General features: G+C 50.9%; 2 protein-coding genes across 5 annotated transcripts in view; one reads left to right on the forward strand and one right to left on the reverse strand.

The window, feature by feature from the left end:
- Positions 1–5,620, forward strand: part of SYTL3 (synaptotagmin like 3) — an 81,783-nt gene extending 76,163 nt beyond the window's left edge. Inside the window, exons 13-16 of one of the 2 annotated variants that reach the window (XM_019630771.1) lie at positions 1,958–2,063; positions 3,049–3,163; positions 4,087–4,292; positions 5,268–5,620. In XM_019630771.1, the coding sequence (XP_019486316.1) occupies positions 1,958–2,063; positions 3,049–3,163; positions 4,087–4,292; positions 5,268–5,377 (537 nt within the window). In that variant the 3' untranslated portion in view covers positions 5,378–5,620. The remainder of the gene's footprint in view (positions 1–1,957; positions 2,064–3,048; positions 3,164–4,086; positions 4,293–5,267) is intronic. The other variant, XM_019630772.1, reaches the window with a different exon arrangement.
- A 1,145-nt stretch (positions 5,621–6,765) lies between these two features.
- Positions 6,766–24,317, reverse strand: part of EZR (ezrin) — a 53,023-nt gene continuing 35,471 nt past the window's right edge. For 2 of the 3 annotated variants that reach the window (XM_019630768.1, XM_019630770.1), the window contains 8 exons: positions 23,969–24,115; positions 16,436–16,532; positions 11,398–11,561; positions 10,865–10,995; positions 10,036–10,196; positions 9,636–9,728; positions 7,900–8,151; positions 6,766–7,754 (listed from right to left, as the gene is read on the reverse strand). In XM_019630768.1, the coding sequence (XP_019486313.1) occupies positions 7,590–7,754; positions 7,900–8,151; positions 9,636–9,728; positions 10,036–10,196; positions 10,865–10,995; positions 11,398–11,561; positions 16,436–16,532; positions 23,969–24,115 (1,210 nt within the window). In that variant the 3' untranslated portion in view covers positions 6,766–7,589. The remainder of the gene's footprint in view (positions 7,755–7,899; positions 8,152–9,635; positions 9,729–10,035; positions 10,197–10,864; positions 10,996–11,397; positions 11,562–16,435; positions 16,533–23,968; positions 24,116–24,317) is intronic. The other variant, XM_019630769.1, reaches the window with a different exon arrangement.

A 24,317-nucleotide genomic window follows, 5' to 3' on the forward strand; every position in this document is an offset into this window, starting at 1 on the left:
AGCCGAAGAGGCCGGGCCTTCTCATTGCCCTGCAGGTCAAAGTTCACGCCTTTTGGCCAGCCAGGCTGCCCCACCCCTACCCCTGGGTCCACACCTCAGTCACTTGGACTAGAGTGTATTGTTTCTAAACGCCCCATCCCAGCCACTCCCACAACCACAGATGAGAATGACAGGACCAAGTGCTATCAGGCCGGCAGAGGCCGCTCTGACCAGAGGGGACTTGGCCCTGACCAGAGGGGACTTCCTGTCCTACTCTGGCAGAGCAGCAAACCTTGGGGTGGGGTGGGACAGGCCAGGAGGAGCTGGCTGTGCAGGTAGGGAGAGGCCAGGGGAAAGGTTAGCATTTCTTGGGGTGGCTGCTTTGCCCATTTCTGTGCCAGGATCCAAGACTGGCAGAGAGTACATTTGAGGTAGTGAAAGGGGAGAAAATGCGGCCTCCATTGTCTCCTAAGAAATGACAACAGGAGGTGCCAACCCCACCAGTGAAAGTCTCGCAGGGGCTCAGTCTTTACCAGGCCTGGACCAGGTCCCACCATTTCACCACTTTCCTCTCTGAAGCCAGGGGGGTCCCATTTCCTGTGTCGGAAGTGGCTCTGGTTCTCCATCACTATAGCGTCAAGGCCAGGGTGCTCATCCTGGGAGCCGGCCCCTTCCACCTCCCCTGTCCCTTCTCTCTGTGTGGTCTGCACAGCCCCCATACTCGCCATCCTGGGGCCCTGAGCTTTCTCTTCTCAGAGCCTCCGTCTGTCCTCAGACCTCTACTTGGGAATATCCACTTGGACTGTTTTCTCCTGTCTGAGGTTTGCCCAAGACTTCGCTGAAATGCCACCTCCTCCATGAAGTCCTCCCTGATTTCCCCTGCCAGATGAGGTCTCCCCATAGGATCCTACTAGGGGTGCCCTGCCCATCTTCTCCCCCCAGGATCCTGTATTCAGGAAAAGAGAGGCTGTCGCCAAGGCTGGTCATCCATTGGCAAGCAGGCTAGGAGCAGGGCAAAGACGTCCTCCTGATGCTACACAGTGACTCTGGTGCTGGATCTGGGGTGTCTGCTCACAGTCCCTCACAGGAGGGGGCAGTGGGGTTGGCATGGGGTTGGCACGGAGTTGGTGCGGGTTTCTAGAAGCAGAAGGTGGAGGCAGCTTTATCTCATTTGGTACCCAAAGGGCCAGCCTCCTGCCCAAGAGGCATCCAGGAGACCCAGGAGAGCTGCTGCCCAGCAGGAAGGCTGGTCCCCCGTGCTCCTGGAGTCCTCACTGGGCCCTTGCTGGGAGGCTGCTCCTGGCGGCCAGGGGTTCCCACCCACAGGGTCGGGGGTTCAGTGGATTGCAGAGTCTTTGCTCCCCACTCCCTTCCTTCACTCACTTTCTGGCAAAATCACTCATGACCAGACAGGAAGGTGTCCTTGGCAGGGAACTGGGGACAAGGACAGGGCCGACTCACTCAGACTGGAGAACCACCCCTGTATTGTGGGCACGGAGCCCAGGACCCATCGGTCTCTGGTGGCTGTGGTGTCCCTGGCATGGAAGGGTAGCTGGAATCTTTACTGACCTGGATGGAATCCGTTGTGGGGTGGGGCGGCGGGGGCTTGCTTTTGTTTACTTTTTCCATCTCAGGTTGTGTCCAGTTTTCTTTGGACTATCCTGTGGGAAGGACTGTGCCGGGGACTTGGAGCCCCTCTGCTTGTCAGGCCATCTGCCTCTGGCGGGGTGGGCGGCTGAGCTGTTTCTCCCACATGGAGGGTGGTAAGGGCGGGAGTAAGGTCACTCCAGGCGAAGAGCAGTCCTGCCAGGGACACCTACTCCACCTCACGACTCTGAGGCCTGCAGAGGCTTTGCAGGGCTGCAGTCGTGGGGGAGGGGGAGCGGACATTCATGGACAGACCTGAGGCAACCAGAGGAGCCCGGCAGGTCCTGGGGGCTGGGGACTGCTGCCTCTGAGCTCGGCCTCTTGCTCACAGGCAGAGAAGCATGAAGACGGTGCCCCTCCCAATAACGGAGAACTTGAAGTCCGGGCCAAACTGGTGCTCCCTGCAGAGCCCAGAAAGCTCCAGGAGGCTCAAGAAGGTAGGTGGCCAGCAGCCTCATGAATGCTCATGTCACTGTGTCACTGTCCCCAAAGCTTGGAGCAGCAGGCAGGCTTCCAGGTGGGCCAGCGTTTCCTGGCATTCCCTGTCTACCGCCCACTGCCCAAGTCCTCCAGTAACTCTCGCCGAGAGCTGTGGAGCTCAGCCTGGGCAGTGGGGTTTCTGGAACCCGTGGCTTGAAGGGAATCAAATGACTGGAAAAAGGCCAGGCCTCTGATGCCCGCTTCACAGGGCTCTTAGGACACCAGCCCTGAGGCTTCCTCACAAGGGGCTGGCTTGGTTGGTCCTCTGGTGAAAGCAGTCCCATGTGGCCCTTCTTGAAGAATGAACTCCTGCGTTACAGTTGGGAACTTGGCTCTTTGGGAGCCAAGAACACATCTCAGGGCCCCGGGGCCTGCAAGGCTCGGAGCGAACAGATCCTGCCTTCCGTCACGTGAGCAGCTGCTGCTCAGCAAGAGAACAGGTCAGGGACAGATACGTCCTTGAGGACCTCATAGAAGATTTGAGTAACTTAAAAAATATGGGCAAGATGAGGTGGGAGTGAAGACAGGGAGAATGCACAACGCCTTGATGTATTTTAGTGATTTCCTATTTGACTGGAAGCGCTCACAGGACCACCCGCAAGCATCCCATGGTCATCTCCAGCCCTCTAAAAGAGGTCTTTGGGGCCCCTATATTCCCCAAAACCAGTTCCCAATTTCTGCATCCTCCTCTCCTTGGGTTAGTCTTGACTCTTCACAGCTTGGTTCCCTAGGATTTCAGCAATCCTTCCATCCCATCGTGCTGACCGTTTGGTGGGTAGTTGGGGACAAGTGTGGGAGTGGGCCCAGGGGAGCATTATGGCGGGTGTGCTTCTCCCAGCTGCTCTCCTGGGGTCTGAGGGCTGTAAGAGCCTCTCGCTGAGCTCAGTTTTGGGGTGGTGGTGGTGTGTGCTAACGTGCAGGAGGGTTCACAGCAAATGTCAGCTTTCCTTCCAGGGGCAGATCAGCCATCATGTAACGGTCAACTCTGTTTGGTGGTGCTGGGAGCCAAGAATTTACCTGTGCGGTCAGACGGTACCCTAAACTCATTTGTTAAAGGGTAGGTATTAGATTTAATCAAATGTTATTTACTGATAATCTGTAATACATATGGCATGGTCCTAGGAACTGAGGACACCCCAAAAAGTCATTTTAAACTCATATGTTAGCTTCTCTACAAAAATTGAAGTTGTGTTCAAGACTGATCTCCAAGAGTTCATGGGGTTTGGACATGCTGAGGCTAGATTTGGAATCCTACATTTTAACTGAAACCCAGATCTTACTAGTCCGTTATATCAGTGAGTCAGCATTTACTGACTGAGATGGAGCATGGAATCAGTCGTGTTTATGTGTACTCAGCTTCACATCCCCTTGGATCAACGAAAAGATGGATGATTCTGCCGATTTCATTCTCATTCTTATTCACTACAGGTGTGTTGGTGTTTCCAAAAGTAAAGCAGACACCATTATTATAGAGAATTGCTAACTCCCCAGTCAACGCCATAAAGGAAAAATGATGGCCTACCAGTAAGGTAGAGCCGAGTTTGGGTCCCAACCCTGCCAATGACCTGGATGGCCTTGGGCTAGTTACTTGGCCCTTCTGAATTTGTTCTCCTGAGAACAGGGTTTAAGAGATACTGTGTGAGTCCTGGTCCGTGGGCAGCAGGTCTACTAAGCCTCTGTAGCCCGGTGGTCGACATACCAAGGAAGGAGATTAAGACAAGGGCCACTTGGCCTCAAAATCCCAAATCATCCTAATCTTAGTGCCTGATGCAGAACTCAGCTCTAAATTCGAAATATCCTAGCGAGGTCACATAGCCAATCTTGTGACTCGTTCTCGTTATTTTAGAATGCTTATTTTGTAGTGGGTTCAGCTAGCCCTTTTCTTAGCACTAATAGCCTCACGGCTGAGGCAGTACCAACCGGGAAAGGAGGCCGTGTGAAGGGCCGGTATTGTAGGGCTGTATCTGTCTCCTTCTACAGCTGTCTCACGCTGCCAGACAAACAAAAACTGAGGCTGAAGTCTCCAGTCCTGAAGAAGCAAGCGTGTCCCCAGTGGAAGCACTCCTTTGTTTTCAATGGTGTGACCCCTTCTCAGCTGAGGCAATCCAGCCTAGAATTAACCGTCTGGGACCAGCCCGTCTTTGGTGTGAATGACCGCTTGCTGGGAGGAGCCACGCTTGGTTCCAGTAAGTCCGCCTGAGAGATTTATTGGGTTCAAGTGCATGATTGAGCCTTAGTGACCGTCTCACATGGATACCATTAAAAGAACGCTTTCACTATGGCAGATGATTAACTGGTTTTGAAATTGCCTAACCTGCCATAAATGCAGATTACTAAGTCGACTTAGTACCATACAACTGAGCGATAATACAGCAAAGCATTTCAACAATTTAAATCAGATTTAGGATCTGCTAAATTGCAGACCTCAAAATGGGCTGGGTACAGTCTTTTCTTGTTTCTGGCGTCAATCATAAAAGGATAAAGGAAAATACCTTCTTAAGCCAAACTGCCGGCAACTCAGAAAGTATTTCATTAAGAGCAGGACAAAAGGGCGACACTTGTGTGGCTCAGCAGGGGTGCTTCTGGCATTTTGTGGGCGTAGTCCTTTACCAGGGAGGGCTTGAGTGCCCCAGTAACCCCCAAACACGGTGACAACCAAAACACCTGCACACATCTCCAAGGCCTCCAACCGAGGACCATTGAAGATAGAGTATTAAATTACAATTTGTTTTAAAAGAAATATTGTGCAAAGCAAAGCCCCTTCCTCTAAGGAACTCGTTTCCATGAACAAACCTGGCCCCTCTGGGCTCCCGCACCTGTGCACAGACTCCCTAATGTGTTAAGACCATCGTCAACCCTCCTCCAAATATCAACCCACTAAACCTGTCCTCTCACTTTCAACTAACAGGAAAGAAAACAGCTTCAGGCCTCTGCGGCCTTAATCCCTGGGGAGGATGCCTGCACAAGTCCAGTTCTGAACAGTTTTGTTGGGAGTGGGGGTCTCTCTTACTCACCGGTAGTTAATGTTTTAATGTGCTCTTGAGGAAATTACTTTATACTTTTCTTGCTGGTCCTCATTTTGAAAAACCTGAGTCAAGGGTGGGCAAGTGCTCGCCTGGCCTACCTACCATGACTAATTTGTTGTTTCGCTCACATCACAGAGGAAGAGCCAGCCGGCGGTGCCTACTCAGGCACACAGACAAAGCTTCAGTGGCAGAAAGTTATCTCCAGCCCCAATTTATGGACAGACATGACACTCATCCTGCACTGAAGCGCAGGCTCCACTCTGCAGCGGGCTTCAAGTCCGCGTGCCTGCAGGTTAGCTGAAGATGGGCCCTCGAGGGACCACACTCCATCTACAGCTCTGCCCCGTGCCTAGCACGTTCTTCCGTATCCCTCTGTGTACACTTGTTAAACAGAGCAGTGACCACTGTTATAGAAAGAAGTCTCGGGTTGCTTATCTGCTTTGAGAGATGTGGAAAATGGCTAGACTTCAATAAATGTTCAATAGTTACCTCTGTCTTCCAGTGCTTATCAAACAGTGAAAACTATGGCCTTGTTATGTGCATTTTAAAGGAAAAAAAAAAAAAGACTGGTGGGTCTTCGATCCCTTCCACTTTACTGTGAAAACTCTTTCTGGAGGCAGGTTAGCTCACCCTGGGGAGCGTGGGGTGCAGAAGGGGACAGACTCCCGTTTTGGGTCGGTCAGCTCTCAGGTCCGCCCGAGGAAGGCCTGGCCCCACAAAGCAGGACTGGCAGGACAGCAGACGCTCTGAGAAAGGTCGACATCCATGGCGATGCCTCACCTTTCGCGTGTCTGTGGTGTGTTCATCCACACTCGACGTCGTAATCAAAAAGAAAAAAGAGAGGGCCGGCCAAGTGGTGCGATGGTTAAGAACTGGCTTGGGACACCAGAGGGCCCCGGTTCAGATCCCACATATGAGGGCCAGTGACACTGCCCTCCACAGCTAAGATGCTGCACAACAGCTCGACCTGGAGCTGGGCTGCCATGAGTCGCCGGCGACGGCGTAGGCTGCAGCCCCTGTGGCAGTGGGTTGCCATGGGCTACCGTGTGTAGTCAGCAGCCAGCGTGAGCGGCCAGCAGCCGCAGTGAGCGGCCATCCAGAAGCCGGCGACTGATCTGCCTCGCCCGGGAAGAGCGCAATGATGGTGCCAACTTGGGCCAGTGAAGCAACGTCCTCCACAACTAGACTGAAGAACAAAACGACAGCAACTTGTCTGTTCCCCTTCTCCTAATTCCCCACTGCTGTTCCCATCCCCCCAATTCCCCAATTAAAAAAAAAAAATCCAAAAAGAAAAAAGAGAACAGAGCACAAAAAGGAAGGGCATGAATGAGCAGAAACGGCAGCCTGTGAGAGCTGACGTTTTCACGGCTTTCCAAGGATGTGGCAGAGAGTGGAAATAGGTCAGAACGGGTTCTTGTTGGGGAAACGGACGACCATCCGGTATGAAGAGTCCCTTCATGGCTGGAGTCTGAATTAGTAGCGTGTATTTTTTGAAACAAGAAATTGTGACAGAACACTGAAATGTGCATAGTCAATTACATGCACGAAGAACACGAAAAGAAAGTCCTTTTTACAGATGTGACTGTAGCAGCTAACTTCACATCACATCAGATCAAGTGCCATGGTTACATGGTTTGGTTTTAATATGTAATTCTTTTATTATTCTGTAAAAGGTAACAAAATATACAGAACAAAACTTTCCCTTTTTTAAACTAATGGTACAAACCCATATTATCGCTTATAAATACTATACTCTATAGCTGATCATTAATTAGGTATATAAGTCCAACCATTTAGCCCTCTAACTGTTAAAAAAACAAAAAAACAGGAAAAGTTTATCCGAGAGTGCAGTGTCCTGTATTGTTCATCCTGAATGGTCACAGGACTTTGTCAGCTGAACTGAAGGACCAGAGTGGGAATCACTGTGTGCATGTGTGTGTCAAGGAGTGCTTTGGACTCGGTTTCCCAGGTAATGTCACCCCTCAAAAAACATAAATATACAAAGATGCATCATCCTTCATAGAAATCAAGTACAAATCAATTTGAGCTAATTTCAAATACAGAAAAAAGTATGGCACAGAATATAAGCCACGATGTGGTTTTAATTATACTGAATCTTGTATCGCACATGCCAGCCTGGAGTTTGTTATTCAGACTTTACAGAGTCTTTCCTTAATTCAATCAGCCCTGCTCCAAGCATAAGACAGGAAGTGATTCAATAATAATAATAAAAATCAGGCCTGTTTGGCACTATGATACAAATGGGAAAAATAAACCAGGGAAGCTCCCACTGGTCCTAGCCCCAAAATATTCCCACTGAAATAACTACTCTTTTGAAAGGAACTGGAGTGCAAGGAGGGGTCTAGATTTAAAGAACTACAAATACAAGTTGTAGAGTCTGATGGGACCCTCCGCGGAGCCCGGTGCGAGGCTCCGCCCTGCCCGGCCCAGCAGCCCTCACATGGCCTCGAACTCGTCGATGCGCTGCTTGGTGTTGCCCTGTCGAATCTGCCGCAGCGTCTTGTACTTGTCCCGGCCTTGCCTCATGTTCTCATTGTGGATGAGGTCGTTGTGGGTCCTCTTGTTGTCGTCTCTGGCCTGGGACAGCTCATTGGACAGCGTCTGCAACATTAAGAAGCATCAGTCAGGTGCGGCCTTTTCACCCACCTCCCAGCGGCACAGAGGCAGATGCAGACCCACCCCCTCCCGGGAAGAGGGTGCCCTGTCTCCCGGCAGCCCGCCCCAGGCCGCCCAGCCCGCCTCGCACCATCAGCTGCCGCTGCACTCGTTCGTTCTTCTCGGCCTCGGTGACTCGCTTCTCCTCGTTGCGGTCGTCCAGGATGCCCTCGCTGGACAGCTCGGCGCTGTAGCCCGTGTACTCCGTGCCCTCCTCCTGCAGGTTGTCCTGGACATGGTAGCCCACTGGCTCGTACACGGGGGGCGGCGGGGGGGGCGGCGCGGTCATCACCAGGTGCAGCTCCTCCTTGGTCTTCACCAGGTCATCCTGGGCTTCTTTGGCCTTCAGAAGCAAACCAGCGGACAGGTGAGAACTGCTCACACGGAGCTCGTGCTGGGGCCATTTTCTTCAGAATGGCTCCCCCGCCTTCCTGGCAGGCTGCATGCAGCTCGGGGCAGGAGGTGGCCTGTGGCAGGTCACACACGTGCCCTGCAGGGTCCCATCAGCCTCTTCTGGGTCTGGGGCTCCGGGTCCTCAGTTACCAATCGTGCTCACAGCACCAAGACAGCAACTGATGCCAGAGGCCTGACCTTTTTCTAAGCATCAGGACTTTTTTTTCTGTCTATAACCCTAGTATATGCTCATTGTACATATTAAAAAAAAAAAATTATTAAAGAAAAAACAAATACTCCAGCCTCTAGAAAGCCACTCTCCCATTGTGGCGTGCGGCTTTATTCCCGTTTCACGGAGGTCCTCGCTGCCCGCCAGCGCTGTGCTCACCACTTCCTTACCTGTCATCACCTCCTCCCCACCCCTAATCCTTACAGCAACTTCCCGGGTACACACACTCAATCCCACCCACCTCACTGCCACCCTGACCGTACAGATAACTTAGTCTGTGCCTGTTTTATAACTAGCTTTTCTCACTTAATACTTTATAATAAGCACTTTCTCTAAAAACCTAAGGACTAAAGTCTTCTGCAGGGAACTTAGGTTGGGAGGTGGGGGCACCACAGTGAGGAGGCACCAGGTGACTCCAGCCCAGAAAGGGCCACCGCAGGCAGACGGGAGTGTGGAAAAGGACAGGCGGGATGGGAGAGGGGCCCCCCCACAGCTTGGCTGAGGTCTGTACTCTGTACCACTCCACAGCTCCCCAGGGCCCATGCTTTCCTGGGCAGGGTGAAGGCTCATGGATGGACAGACAGGCTCTCCAGACACTGGAGCGGGACATGGTCTCACTATTATGGCTGCAAGTTATTAAACCCCTCTGTAGGGTCCTCAGGGCAGCCTCAGAAGTTGGGTATTACTTCCCATCTGCAATAAGGAACCGAGGCTCAGAGAGGTGAGGCCACTTGCCCCAGTCACACAGCAAATGAGGGGCAGAGCCTGGACTCTCACCCCAATCTGGAGACCTCCCTAGTCCAGATCTTTCCACGGTGTCATGCTGCCTACAGCAGCCGTCAGGAGAGGGCTTAGTTCAGGCACTGTGGCCCACTGCTGGGGGCACCCACATAATCTGATTTAAAGCTAGTTCCTGGGGGAGGCTGCCTGGTGGGGCTGAACAGTTCGGGGTGGCCACAGCGAAGTGGGTGGAAACGAACAGTGGTTCTTTGTTCCCCTGATAATCCAACAACGAACTCGCTGATGCACAAGGGCAAGCCCATTCCTACGGGGATTTCTGTCTAAGAAGTACGAGTATCGGCAGAGCATTGTGAAATGTCCCTGAGGCTCTCGCTGTGACATGCCAGCCAGGCCCAGGCCCGTGGCCTCGCCTGCCAAGAGGGGCCCGCTGAGGCGGGCAGCTCGAGGCCTCGGCCGCCACTCACCCTGTGCTGCCACTCCTCCACCTCGTCCTCCTTGCGTCTCCGCGCCTCTTCCAGGAGGGCAATCTTGGCGGTATATTCTGCGAGCTCCGCAGCCTGTCAAGGGGCAAAGCTAAAATTATTTCTGGAATGCTTTCAACAGTTCGTTTGTGAATGGACAACCTCCCTTGTAACACGGCTGTGTCCCTCCCTCCTCCCGGGCCAGCAGTGTCCATCGCTGCCCATGTGTCTGAGACCCGCCTGCCACCAGGACCCCCCCCACCCGCCCCATCGGCCACTTTACACCCCCAGGCAGATCATTTTACAGTCCCGACAGAAATTATTGTGAGGCAGGTGTCACTTTTGCGCTCCCCAGAGGCAGCCTCTCCATAATTCAGCATCGTGAAACCCGGGTGACTCCTACCAGCTGCTCCTGGCTCTTTATCTGATCCACCGTCTGCCTCTCCAGCTCCTCCTTGGCACGCAGCGCGGCCATGCGGTCGGCCTCCAGGCGCTCGGCCTCCTCCTGGGCACGTTTCCTCTCCTCCTCCAGCTGCAGGGCCCTCTGAATCTGGTCTGAGAGCTCTGCAGGGGACACAGAACAGGGCTGCTCACAGGCTCTACCAGGGACCTGGAGTGCAGCCCGAAGCTCCCAGCCGGGGGGACCGGTGGGGTCACCGGCGGGAGTCACGGCCAAAGCCTCAGAGAAGTGGACCGACTTTCAAGGTGACGGCCTCTTGCAGTGACACCAACAGGAAAGTGCTCTGTGCCGCCTCCCACTGTTTACAGGACGCCATGCTCACGATGGTCAGAGCTGCTGCACAGCACTGGGAAGAGCCAGCTTTCTCCTGCACGCCAGGCACTGCTTTCCTCAGAAGCCGCAGCGCCCGCTCAGCCCCGTTTCTAGTCTGGGGAGCGGGGGCCAGACGGAGTGTAGCTCGGGCACTCATTAGCTCTGTGACCTTGGAAAACCTCTTCTACCTGCTAAACCTTAACTTGGTCTTCAGGAAAATGGGACAACTCAGTCCTCACCTCCTAGGACTGAGGAAAAATTTAAAAAGATAATGTCCATAAGGCCTTTAGCACAGATGGTAATAAAGCACCGAGTTATGTTCTAACCCAGTAGGCGTTAACCCTGTCTCTGTAAGTCTGCACCTGGGTGCTGCGCTGAACTGAGATGGATCTTCTGGCCGGGGGGTGTGTGCGGACCGTCGGTCTGTCCCGACATGTCCGCCCGCGGGGCGCGCGCCCACCTTTCTCTGCCTTCTTGGTTTTCTGCTCGTAGTCCTGGAGCCGGAGCATCAACTCCTCCTTCTCGCGCATCATCTGCTCTTTCTCTCTCTCAACCGTTTCTCTCCTTTTCTTCTCAGTTTCCAGCTGCTGCCTGTTCCAGGGAGGGCAGGAGGCGGCACAGGGAGGGTTAGACTCTGCAGGCGCATGTGCTGTCACCACACTTTGCAACAGTCAGTCATCCCAGAGAGACGCCCTGGCCGCCACCGGCCCTGGAGCCAGCCCGTCACCAGCCCCAGCAATCTGAAGGAGTAGCTGCTGCGTGGTCACCTGCTGTCCCCAGCACCCAGTCGGGACCAAGGAGGTGGCAGCACTGCCCCAATGTCCCTGAGCACTCCTGCCCTGGGCTCTGCACCGCCCAGCCCAGAGCGAGGCAGCTGAGGGCCGATCCCACACGGCTACTAGGTTCTGTTCCACCGCCCTTCCCACGGGGAACGGCGCTGGCACCGAGGCCGACCCGCAGGCAGGGCTGTCTGCTGGCCTGCAGCCCACTCACCGCTCCAGCTGCTTCTGGTGCTTCTCCTCCCGGGCCTGGGCCTTCATCTGCTGCACCTCGATGGTGTCGGGCTTCCGGCGGCGCATGTATAGTTCGTGGTTGCCCATGCACAGCTGCAGGATCCGCTTGTTGATGCGCAGGCGGGGGGCGTAGAACACGAAGTCCTAGAGCAGAACGGGGCGCTGACTCAGGGCTCCTGCCCCCAATCCCACTTCACAAAGTTCTAGATACCTTTGCTGACAGGACTAATGAAGTAAAGAATAGGGGGCCAGAAAGGGGCTTCTGGATAAAGCCACCGACCCCAAGTGACAACGAAATGCCGGAAATGCAAGTTCTCGGTGCCATGGGGCGCATGCGCTCATGCACACACGCGTGTGTTGGGGGGGCGCACACATGCACATATGAAACCCCACGGCTGGACTGCAAAGCTGCTCCAGAGTGAGGGGTCTCACGGCCTCAGAGCCCAGCACCCCGTCTCAGGGCTTCCTCATCGTCAGGGGAACGCCCTGCCCCCTCCAGCCCACGGCCACATCCCAATTCCTGCCTGGACCTCTGCAGCGCCTAGTGAGCTTCCTGCCCAGCTCCTCTGCCTCCACCTCCCGCCTCCCAGACTGACACCGGCACATCGATCGGGTCCCTGCCAGATCGTTAATGGACCCTGTGAGCCCCAAGACCATGTACAAATGCCCTGACCTGGCACATGGGAAAGCCATCCTGCTCTGGCCCCAACCTACCCCTTGTTCACCTAAACAGAGCTCTTTCACACCTGTAAGCGTTTCCCCAAACAGCCCCTCCTCTTTGGAATGTCATGTCCAATCCCATCTACCTGAGGACAGTGGCACTTCTATGGGGTGACATTAAGGCACCATATCTCAGGTCCTTTTGTGACCCCTCCTCCCATAGTTAACCAGCACTTCTTTTGTGCCCCTGCACTCAACAGGAATGTCAGCCATTGTGCTGCTGGAACGCCACTCTGCTGACTTGTTTGGTCTCTCACCAGACAATCGGCTTGCTTGAGAGCAGGGCCATGTTCATTCATCTCTCTATTTCCAGGACCACACCACCTCTTAGTGTTCACTGGTGCTCAACAAACTTCTGCCAGATGACGGACAGTTTGTCCCACATCTACGCCCCATGACCTTGAGCAAGTCACCGAGCCTCAGTGTCTCCAACTACAAATGAGGGTGGCAGTAACCTAATGGGGGTTGTTGTAACGATTAAATCACATAATGCTGGTAAGGGCTCAGAATGTGTCTGGCACAATACAAGCTGGCTGGTACATAAAATGCTCACTCAGACTGCTGGTTGCCCTAAGAAACCGCTAGTGGAGAAGCCTTCTTAAAAAGGAGAGAAATGCAACATCCAAGAACTTTGACTAGTGACTGCAGAAGTTTAGGACACGGTGACATGAGCTTGTGTCCTAGCTCCTCGCTACTGCTGTGATAAACAGAGGTGACAGAGAGGGGAATGTGGTTTAGAAACTTGACAAATGCCTGTCTGCTGCCTCTTCCTCTTTTCCTTTCTCTTTCCAACCCCAGGGCCCTCGGTATCCAGGTTCTGACCACTGGGACAGGGAAAGGGTGGCTGGAACAAAGAAACTGCCACACGCTGCACAGCCAAGTTCTGAAACCCCGAAGGGACGCGCCTGACAGGCTAGTCAACACGCCCGACAAGGACCTATTTAGCTTCTCAGTCTTTTCATCTGTTCCAGAAACACTGGGGATAGAGTCATGTCAAGGCCCACGGACTTCCTGGGTGGGGCTCTCCTTGGGGTTTCACACATTGTTATTAAGTCATCGGGTTTCCCAGGGAGGTGTCCGCGGAGCTGGGAGAAACAGGTGTTTTTATTACCCACCTATCTCGTTACACAAGAGAAAACAATCTTGTGTTTTGGCTGCACAGGCAGGCACACTACCCAAATAGGTCTTGACTGTGGCTCTGAAGTATTTGCAAAGGAACTCTGATTAGCATCAACTCCTCCTTAGAAAAAAGTCAGTTTAGAAAAACCAAGAGACAGGCCCTGTGGACAGCTGGGAACATGGCGGGGTGAGCGTCCAGCGAGCCCGCACGTCGTAGGGAGACAGAAGGAATCCCTCACACTGCCTTTGAAGGCCAGCTTCTCATTTCAAGTTAAAAACAAAATCTGAAAACTAGTATTAATTATTAAACATTTCTAAATCCAAGTCTCCCGCCAATGTCTCCTAATGCAAAACCATGACTCTGCCGAGACCTGGGGCAGGCCTCCTATAAACTCTGGCAGAGAAGGGATGTCCTAAAAACGAAAACTCCAGGCACAGGGAAAAGTTCTAGGAAACAAATCCAAAAGCAACCTTCGAAGTGGTCAAGGAGTGAACCAGGGGAACTCCTAGGACGCACCCCCACCTGGCCCCACAAGGGGGCGGGGGCAACCCAGGGAGAGGGGTGGGGGGTGGGGGCCGAAGGTCATGGTGAGAGCAGCTGAGCACAGAGCTGGTCACAGGCAAATGCAACCTCTCATTTCTCCAACGTTTCAAAAGCGATTAAACAGTTAGGTGCCTCTGCCTTTTCCATGAGGCCACAGGAACAAAAGGCCCTTTTCTGCGGGGAAGACAGCTGGTCTAGGCCCCTCATAGGGCCACCTGGGAAGGATCTGAATATTTATGATATTTAAGGTCCCATCACAAGAGTCAAAGCATGGCCCCGCACCGCAGTGTGTAAGCTGGCAGCGAGGAAAAACCGGCTTTTATGAGGGAAACTCCAGGTCACGGGAGCCGGCCTGGACAATGGCTCATTTGTCCGGTAGAGACCGCGGCGTGGGGGTGATAGGAATCCTGTGCCTTGTCAGCAGGTCAACTCCACCTCCGGGGTTTCCTTTTCTGGCTCTTACGGAAAAGTTTAAACTTGGACACTAGATTTTTTTGTTTGTTCTGGGGCAAAGACTGAGGCTGGCAACAGCACAGCAGCCCTGGGAGGTGTGGAGGGTACAGGGACGTGCATGGTCCCTCATCAGCTCCTAACGTCACCCCAACCCCCCCCCCATGAGGAGCCTGGGCAAAGGCCACCTCCTCCGTGGGGCCTCCCCAACACAACCATCCGAAGCAATCACACTGTCCCTGGTCTCAGGTCTCCTTTAAACAGCAAAGGAGGTTGCTGATTTGCTATTTAATCACACCTGCATTGTTCAATTCACTGCCAGAAAGCACATGCCTTGGTGTGCCTGTTTTTATCCACCTCTCCCACCAGAGTGAGGACGACCTTCACCAGACAGGGACCCGGTTCTGGTTACACTGTGCACGCACCCTGGAATGGGGCCTGACACGCAGGATGCTCGTTTGTTTCCTGGCTGCTTTTTCCTTTAAGTAATGGCATCACATAAAACTACCATATAGTAAGAGTATACCTGGCTAACGCAATTAGATGCATTATAATTGTCTGCGTGGGATTTTATGATCAGGAAATATTCTGCAGCTTTTTAAACGCTAAACTTAATTTTTTAACCACATTTTTTACACCAAATAAAAAAAAAATAACTTAATTCCTAAACAGTCCAGATTTCCTGTTTCTGTCAGCCAAATTATAAAAAAAAATGGTTCTGGAAAATTAGCACCATCTCACTGAGCAGAAAGCAGCCTACATGGGGACTTCCGGGTCCTCTCGCTCTCCTAACTGTCCCCATCTCCTGCCCACGTAGCATGGGTACACGATGACCCTTGGTTCGTGGTGCTGCATATTAATGTGCCCTGTTATCGTGGAGCTCAAGGGTCTGCATGAAATGCTAGTTTAATTTTAAATAACCGTGCAGCTGCCCATGGAGGAGTCAAGAGCTTGCAAACAGCAGGAGGCGTTTTCAATAAAAAAGAAAATACTTTCACCGTTGAGACCTCTGGTTTTCACTTAGGCAGCACTAACCCATCCACATGCAGGGAGGGGCAGCTGGACGAGAATGCCAGGCGCTGGTCCACGTGGGCTGACCATCGCCAGGCAGTGCCCGAGCCCAGGAGGGCTCCCCGACGTCCAGCATGGAGCGCGGCCCATGTTTGCCTCTCTACGCCTAACACTGTAACTAAGGAACACAAATTACATGAGACACAAAGTCCTTTCCAAGCTATAATTTTGGTAAAATTCAGAACAGGCTCTAAGAAGGACAATAACAGAATTTCTTCAAGTGGCAATTTTTTTTAAAAGCCAGATTTCTGATTAGAAAAACTCCTCATCATTCCACCACACATATCTATGTCTTACATTTTCTGAGAACAAACAATAAAACCACATTTCCATAACGTGCTGTCTTTGCATCTATTAACTAACATTGAGTGTTCTTTAAATTTCCAGTTAACTCCCCCCCAGGGTGACTGCCCAGCAGTCTCATCTTTGTGAGGGGACGTCTGTGACACCAGCCAGCCCTAGCGTGACGGTGCCTGCATAAAGATCACTTGAGGGGTAGGGGGAGGTAGCGAACAGCAGAGGCCAGGTCTGCACGAGAGAAGCTGTAGGTGAGGTTCAGATGGACCGTGAGCGCCCGCAATGCTCTGGACGCAGGTCTGACCTTCCCTAACATGGGCAAGTGGCAGGGACAGCTCTGAACGTCCAATTCTGGCCCTTGAGGCTTGTAACAACTGTCATCCGTGCCCCAGGCGGGCATCAGAGATGCTGACGTGAGCCCCCACACACCAGGTACACACGGTCTTGAAGGCTGGCTGGGTTTCCACATAAACATGCCCATTTCACAAGCCCAGAAATGCTTATCATTTGGCAAAGGTCAAGGACTCAGAACTGCCCTTTTCTTCGTAAGGAACGAAGACATTTCCAAACTTAAGCAAGAGTCAGCTAGCTTTTGACGGACACCTGGCCTCCAAAATAACCTCCCACTGCAATGGTCAGTCGCATGGCTTAAGGGGTCCCTGACCCTCAGAGTAACCTGCTGGCGATCCCCCCACTACCCCCCACAGGTAATCACCGGCTCCTTGTCACTTAGGCAGACATCTGATTTGGCCTGAAAACACATGTGGCTATTAGAACGAGAAACAGTCACCCCTGAGTAGAATCCACATGAACTTACAGGTGCCTTCTTGTCGATGGGCTTAATGACAAACTTTTTGTCATTGAAAGAGATGTTCCTGATTTCACTCCACGGGAAGCCAATCTTTGGGGTTAACCTGAGGTTAAATAAAAAAAGTGGGTTAAGGTTAGATGTGCTTAGACTGACTGGCTAAGAGGTTTGCGAACTAGCCTCAGTATTTCTAGTTCAATTTTACAGAGTATAAAGCTAGCCCAGAAAGCATAACATATAATCTACTTCATTACCAAATAGCTCCTACCTGTCCTAGGTAAGTCAGGCAGCTGTTTGTAAGGTTCGAGCTCCTGAAAACCTCAATCTGTTCCCACTTAACATTAGTCTTTTTCAGTTTGGGGCATCTCACTGCGTCCAGGCACCCCGGCTTGTAATCTTGAGGTCAGCTTTTGATTTCTCACCATGCACATCCTTTCAGCCTGTCTGAAATCTTCAGCCAGTCCATTTCCACATCAGCATTCTAATCCCACCTCTCACATGCCAGCAGCCTGGTAACCAATTCCTTGTTGCCAGAACCCTGCTTTCAGTCGGCTTGTCCGACGAATGTTCCTTTTAGTCAATCTATTATTCTCTTAAAAAATGTCAACACCCCTCACCTATTTCTACAAGGTGAAACCCGCAGTCCTTAACTTAGTATCCAAGAGTCTTCTAAGCGAGCCCCAGCTTCCTGGTCCACGCCATCCTCCCAACACAGGGTCTCACTGCGGTGCCACCTGGAAGCCCGCCTCCTTTTCTCCTCACCCCGAGCCCTGCACCCGCGAGGCCAGCCCGCTCTCCCTCCTCAACAGTCTTTCGCCTCTCAGCCTGCAGTCTCTTATGCTACACTAACCCTTCTCTTCATGTTATTTAAATTACTGTGTTATTACATAGCTCTGAGAAGCACACAGGTAAGCTTTCTGATGGCAAAGATCGAGTCTTGTGTTTGCTGCACATGCTGCACTGTACTCCAGAGGGGCCGCTCACCAGCAGAAATGGAAACAGGCTTGGCATGGCTGAAGCCCAACCTTTCCTGGTTGACTTTTTGCCTGGATGATCTCCATCCATTGCTGAAAGTGGGGTATCGAAGGCCTCTACTATTATTGTATTGGTGTCTATTTCTCCCTTCAGGTAAAATGTATTTGCTTAATATAGTCAGGGGCTCCGATGCTGGGAGCGTATCTATGTACAACTGTTGCACCTTCTCGATGCGTTGAGGGCCTGGGATGGATTCTGCTCCTCGGTTTCTTAGTGTCACCCACCAACTTCTAAGACGGCACTAGACTCCACACCCTGACAGAAGCCCCAATCCTGCACTACACTTAGTCACTGCTCGTCCACTACAAGCCAAAACGCGGGCTTTGCAAAATCAGCATTCCCGGGGAAGTCCATATGACTTCAAGGCCACACTGCTCTGCTGACCTCATGACCCCCACCCTCTCCTTCTAACACTTCTCACCATGGATACCATTCTAGAAGTAACACAGGTCCCCAAACCACCAAAGATACTGCCATCAAAAACAGCCCCTACCCACACGCCATTAAAAACTTTCCATTTAGAAAACAGCAGGGGTGAGGAGGCCTCTATAGCCCACCAACATGTTTAAACCAACACAGATGGGCAATGTGGGTCTTGCTATTACAACGTAAGTCAGGTAAAAAAAAGGCGGGGGGGGGGCCTCTGAAGGCCAAGAGAGGGCATCTAAGCCCAAAAGATGGCTCCTCTGGGGCACAGAGGTCAAGCAGCCCTGGAGGAATGGTCAGGGCACTGGCCAGGCTGCCAGTTTAAGTGTCAGACTTCTTTGGTCCACATCCTCTTTAGATCCCTGTCCTAGAGGATCACCAATGCCAGCTGAGACATCTGGCCAACATGCTTCACAGCACTCACACAAACGTGCCGCGAGTTTGTTGTTATTTTAGCTTCACATAGAGATAAAGAATGTTTAAAGAGGTAATTTTGTTTACAGGTCCCTGAGCCCTGGAAAGGGACTCAGGGTATCACCTGGTCCTGCCACTGGCTTCAAGCTATGTCCTCACATGCAAAGCCTGGAAGAGAGGCATCAGGCAGGCAACTTGTTTCGGAGTCCTTTCCTCCAAAACACGAGAGCAATATCCTATAACAACAGAGGAGCCAGGTACCAGGAGACTGTTGCCCAGTTCTCAGCTGTACCGTCAACGCTGCAGATCAGATTTCCAACTCCCAAACCTCGGGCGAGGCAAGGATCTATTCTCTGGCTCCTCGCTTTATACAGGTCTCTCAAAACAGTTTCTAATCCTAGAAAACATGGGCCTTCGGGCATCTTTCTTTCAAGGGCTGGGCATCCTTCACCATGGGCTCCAGCCTTCCGCTTTCTGGTGTGTCTGGAAAGTTTGTCTTTTTAAGACTCTGAAAGCTCATATAATAATTTATAGCCGTTCATAAGCATGACTGCAGAATCAAAAGACGAGGACTAAACATGGAAGGCATGACTCACATCTAGTTTAAAAACCTCCTTTAATTCTTGACCATAGTTAGAAAATTAAAGTCTACAAGGATTTCTTTTTCTCTCTCTTTTTTTAAAGAGTTCACATATAGGCCATGAACAGCGAAGGATCCATAGAGAAGATTTCTAAAGGATTTATATTATGGGTCTGTCCATGCCTGGGCCACATATTAAAAAAAAATAAAACAAAAAAATGAGATCCTTGAATAACAGGGACCAGAGCTCTTTGGAGAAACAGCTGATTCCACGCCTGGAGCAGGGAAAGTACAAGATGATCCTGAATATTTTGAGGTGAAAAGAAGTGATCAGAAACAGTGGGGTCCCATGAAAGGGCACCCCCAGGAGCTAACTCAAAAGGGCTGGTGAAGGCAGATCTCAGACAATCTGAGCAACAAAGTAGTAACAGTATTAGATTATAACCCAGAGAATAAAATAAACATCACGAGTCCATATTAATAGAAATAACTAAACAAACGGAGAAGAGAAACTGGCTCCTTACAGAATTCCAATTAATACATGTAAAAGGAATGATTTTTTTTTTTAATTACCATTTTTTCAAATACCAGAGTAATAGCTGTTTCATGCAAGACTCATCAAGGGATGTTAGAATTACCAGATGACAGTATGATAAGAAACAGGATATTTACATAGTTTCAAAGTATCTCCCCCAAATATGCTTATCGACTAGGAAGGGAGAGACGGTAACTGTGCAGAGGGCAAGCCTAGCGGATGCCACCTTGACCAGCAAAGCAACACCAGCAGCAGTAAGGTGTCCACCACCACGGGCCACCTCCCAAGGACCTGGGCGGGCCCGACAGCACATGTGTGGGATCCTTGCCCAAAGCGCAGAACTCGAATGGAATCATGAGGAAAAAAGATGCGAGGTGAGGGGCTTTTCACAAAGCAATGGCCAGTACACTTCAAAAGTGTCAGCATCCTGACAGACTGTGGAACTGTCCCAGCTGGGAAGAAACTGGGGAGGCGTGACTACTAAACGTAGGTGGGACTCCAGGTGAGATTCTGGGGCAGAAGAGGGATGTCAGTGGACAACTGATTTCGATGGGAACACTGTTGACAGAGTGTTAACATGTCATAGCAACGTTACCTAACTTCCTGATTTTTGATACTTCGACTGTGGTTGTGTAAGATGTTAACATTTAGAGAAGCTGGGTGAAGGGCATATGGAAATTCTTTGTATTTACTATTTTTAAAACCTTTTAAAAGTCTGAAATGATTTCAAAATAAACGGTTGAAGAATTTTAATTCAAAATATGCCACTAAGGGTGATGATAATATTCTACGTCTTAATAAGAGTTTGAATTTTACAGGCACATGTTTGTCTACACTCAGCAAATGAACACTTACAAACTGTGTATTTCACTGTATTTAAATTTTATGTCAAAAGAAAAATGAAATATAGTGAGTTCCAGTAAATAATATGCGTTTTGGGGGAAAGTACAGACTGCCTGCGATTTTACTTTGAAATGTGTCTGAAACAGAGGACCAGAGGGTTCAGTGGTGTGTGTCGCAGACATGACAAAGCCCAAGTGACGAAATGTTGATAGCAGGACCTTGGTTACAGGCGCACAGGCATTCACTGCAAACTCCTTTCCATTTTGCAATTTGTTTGAAATTTTTCATTTAGAAAGTTTGGAAAAGGTCTGGGATGGTGGGATGGGCTGGAGATCACGGTGTGCGCCACAGATGGCGGAAGAGGAGCTGAGTCATCTCCCCGAGGCAGTGATGGGGCAGAGATAACAGGGCTGGAAGGGCTCTGCCTCCATTTTCACAATGGAAGAAAAGCCGCAGGGATCTGGTTGAGTCCTCCTACTCCCAGAGGGCCCAGTCCAGGGGGTGCTCCTGCTCCCAGCAGGGCCGGCCGCTCAGGACCTCCCTTCTCTCTCTACTGCCTGCTGTAGGGCCAATCTTAAGAGGCCCCGGGCACGTGTCTAAACTCTTCTCTCTGCCAGAGGTGCACTTTTAAACTTCTTACTATAGGCGGTCTGATTGAATCCTTACAATAGCAAACTTCTGTAAGAGACTAAGTGACTCGGAAAATTGTCTGTTCCCGTTCAAGTTAGGGTTCCAAAGACCAGAAGGGACTGAGTGTCCCACAACTGTGATCCCAGCACAGCTGGTAAAACAAACCCACAACAATGAACACAACTGCTTGGTACTCTCCTCCCTAATAGGTAAGCCGTCAACGATAAGCACAAAGACGTGACACCCCCCAGCCCAAAACAGCCAAAATGAACATATTCTGCCTAATAAGCATAATTTTAGAAACTGGAACTACGTTATTTAAAATGGCTAGTTATTATACTATGTTTGAAACATCATTTCTAAAGTGAATAAAATGGAAATGTAAATCTGAACGTCTGATTTACAACCCTGCGTAAGAACTGAAGGGAAAAGACACTTGGTTCTTGTTTCGGCCCCAGGTTGTCTGTATTCCTCCCAAGCAGCTTCTCCCGTAAAGGGTCAATCAAGTGGCCTGCTGAAGCCGAGCTCACAGCACGGTCAGAACCTCCTATCTGTGGAGACCCACAGAATGGAGGGATGGAGGGATGGAGGGAGGGAGGGAGGGAGGGAGGGAGGGAGGAGGAAGGAAGGAAGGAAGGAAGGAAGGAAGGAAGGAAGGAAGGAAGGAAGGAAGGACGAAAGGAAAGAAAGGAAAGAAAGAAAAAGACAAGTGCTTTCAGTCCTACCAGCTCCCACTTAATGGTTATGTACACAGAGAGTGCCAAAAAATGCATACACATTTTAAGAAAGAAAAAAACTGTATTAAAATTGTAATAGTATATACCAATAACAAAAGATGAATACAAGTCATGTGCATACATTTTTTGGCACCCCTGGTATAATGAAAAGGGCACCTCAAGAGTCATTTCCCAATGAGCATATTTAATACTAAAAAGGATAAGCATTTAGTAAAATAAAGGTGCATCTGTTCATTTGCAGCGTGAACTAAGTCTCTTATCACCCAAGTTACATACTTAGTATATCCAATTTCTCACTTGAACAATGGTCCAAGAACTTGCAACGCTCCACTGGTAGTTCTACTGCTAAGGGTAATAAGTCAACACTTAACGCAATTCAGAATTGTCACAGCATGCCTGGGACTTGAGTCACAATTTCCTGCTTATCCTGGAAACCGGGTTGTCAACATTTGTTTAAAAGGAGAAGTTGGGCCTATTGATTGAATGATTGGTTATTTTTTTATAATTTAAGAGGGATGTCTTCAGAAGCACAGAGGAAGTGAGGCTAACCCCATGCCCCAGCGTTTTCTTTGGGTAGAAAGACTGCCAGTTTCACTGCTAAATTGGGGGTGTAAGAGGGGGGAGCAGCAACAGAACTGAAGGAACAGTGCTGCTCAAATTTTACTTGGAAAAAATGAACATGTGCGTGGGTTGGGGGTAGTTACTGGCTGACATCAGCAAGTTCCTGCTGATGGCTGTTTCTTACAGCTTGAAAAACCTGTTCGGACAGCCGTGGCCATCGCTGTTACAAAATCTGGTCATTCAAGAAAGAGTTCAAAGAAGAGGCAGTTTCCCATATATAATCCTGCGAGGCCACAGTGTTCTCTTATTCAGCACACTGCTCCTGGGCATGGCCGTGTCGGCCAGCCTCCAACTCGGGCCTCCAGGAGGACCTCAGACTGGTCTCCCAGCTCCTTACTCACTACCCAGGCTATTCACATTTCTCTGCAACACTGGGTCTGGCACACTTGGGGAGGAGCAAACCAGGGGTCCTCAATAACCCACTTCTAGGTTCTGGAAGAGTTGCTGTGATTCTCTCATCAGCACATCATGGAACTAGATTCTTCCAATAGACAGTGATTCCCCTCGTAGGGTCCTAAGCCCGCCTCCATCTAATTCATCACTAGGGCATAGGAAAGTCTGGGGCAGGTCCCTGCCCAAATGAAATGCATCTGTACTTTGGGTTCTGGCAAGAATACAGGTGGCTGGGATTATAGACTCTTTATGTGGTATCATTTGTTAAAAGCAGTGCCACTCCCCTCATGAATGCCAGAGAGGGTTCTTTTTGGGAAATCTGGGGTGTAGGGGAGCTAAGAGAATTAACATCTGAGCACAGGTGCCCGAGGCAAACGCAGGAAATGCAGGAGGGGGGAGCCATGACTTGAAGGCACAGCATGTGGCCAGAGGACCAGGACACAGGGTTTAGCCTGGGCTCTGCACTGAGTCAGGGGCCCGCGGACATCCTGTAACTCTGGGCCACCTGCCCACATCCATGGAAGCGAGAACCCAGGCCAAAGGAGTCTGGCTTGGCAGGAAGGCCCCGGGAGCACTGCTGCCCTGGCACCTTCTGATTGGAAGAATCTAGAATGTAGGCTTATCTTCTGAGCTCAGGGAACCACCTCAGGAGACTGGCCCTCACTGTATTAGAATGTTTTTCTGTGTATCTAGCTTCTTGGCAGAAAAAAGGCCTACGAGTGGTCAGTGTTTGTAACCACAGGGGTGGGTAAAGGAAGTCACAGGGAGGTCCTGCTCGCTCGAACCCTTGCCAGCTTGCTTTATACTGCTTTAGACCTCACTCAATAGACCCAAGTAACGCGAGGCAATTAGATACCTCCCGCAGTATCAGAGGATTTCACTAAATTGTCTGTACTTTATAAAGGCCATTGTTTACAGAATCTTAAGGTCTAACAGCACTATAAATATTCTTGGTTGGATTAGTACAAAGCTCCAGACACCCAGTACTGCCAGGCTGCCTGGGCGTTAGCTCTGGGGTGCTGGCGGCTGGGAGCGGGGCCTGGGGTGGAGGTTGGGGGTGGGAGGGGAATGGGCCTTCATGGTCTCCCGGTTGGGCCCCACAATGTGCCAGTGAACAGGCCAGGGTGACAGAAAAGAACGCACAGCTCTGAGCCAGCCAACCTCTGATGGGGCCGCATCAGTTGAAAAGCCCTGAAAGATTCAACACTGGGCCAGGAAGTTGCCAGATAAATACTTCAAAAGTCACGCCATGCAGAGCTGCCCTTTTCTCCCTTGTTTCCAGGCCCGATACCCCACCTGACTAAAGATATTCATCAAGTTCAACTTACTTATCGTCTTTCTCATAAATATTTAGTCCAAGGGCATCCACTCCAAGCCAAAGGTCTGTTCCTTTCTTATTTTTTATCTCAAAATAGTTGATTCCGTACATTTCCAGGTCTTGGGCAATCTTCAGATACTCCAGCATCGCGCTGTCTCTAGTTGGGGAGAACAAACATGGGCAGTGTCGTCAGCGTGTGCGACGTCCTCACCAAGCCCTCCCGGTACCTGAAACGTCGGGCATCTTGCTCAGGCTGGGCCGCCTGCTCTGCGCCTCGGCCGCCCGCCATCTAGGCCTGTGCCCGGGCTGTCCTGGGCCTGACCACTGACGTACTGCACACTCTGAGACAACTGAACTGA

Source organism: Hipposideros armiger, unplaced genomic scaffold, assembly GCF_001890085.2.
Source record: "Hipposideros armiger isolate ML-2016 unplaced genomic scaffold, ASM189008v1 scaffold_940, whole genome shotgun sequence".
In the NCBI taxonomy this organism is placed as follows: domain Eukaryota; kingdom Metazoa; phylum Chordata; class Mammalia; order Chiroptera; family Hipposideridae; genus Hipposideros; species Hipposideros armiger.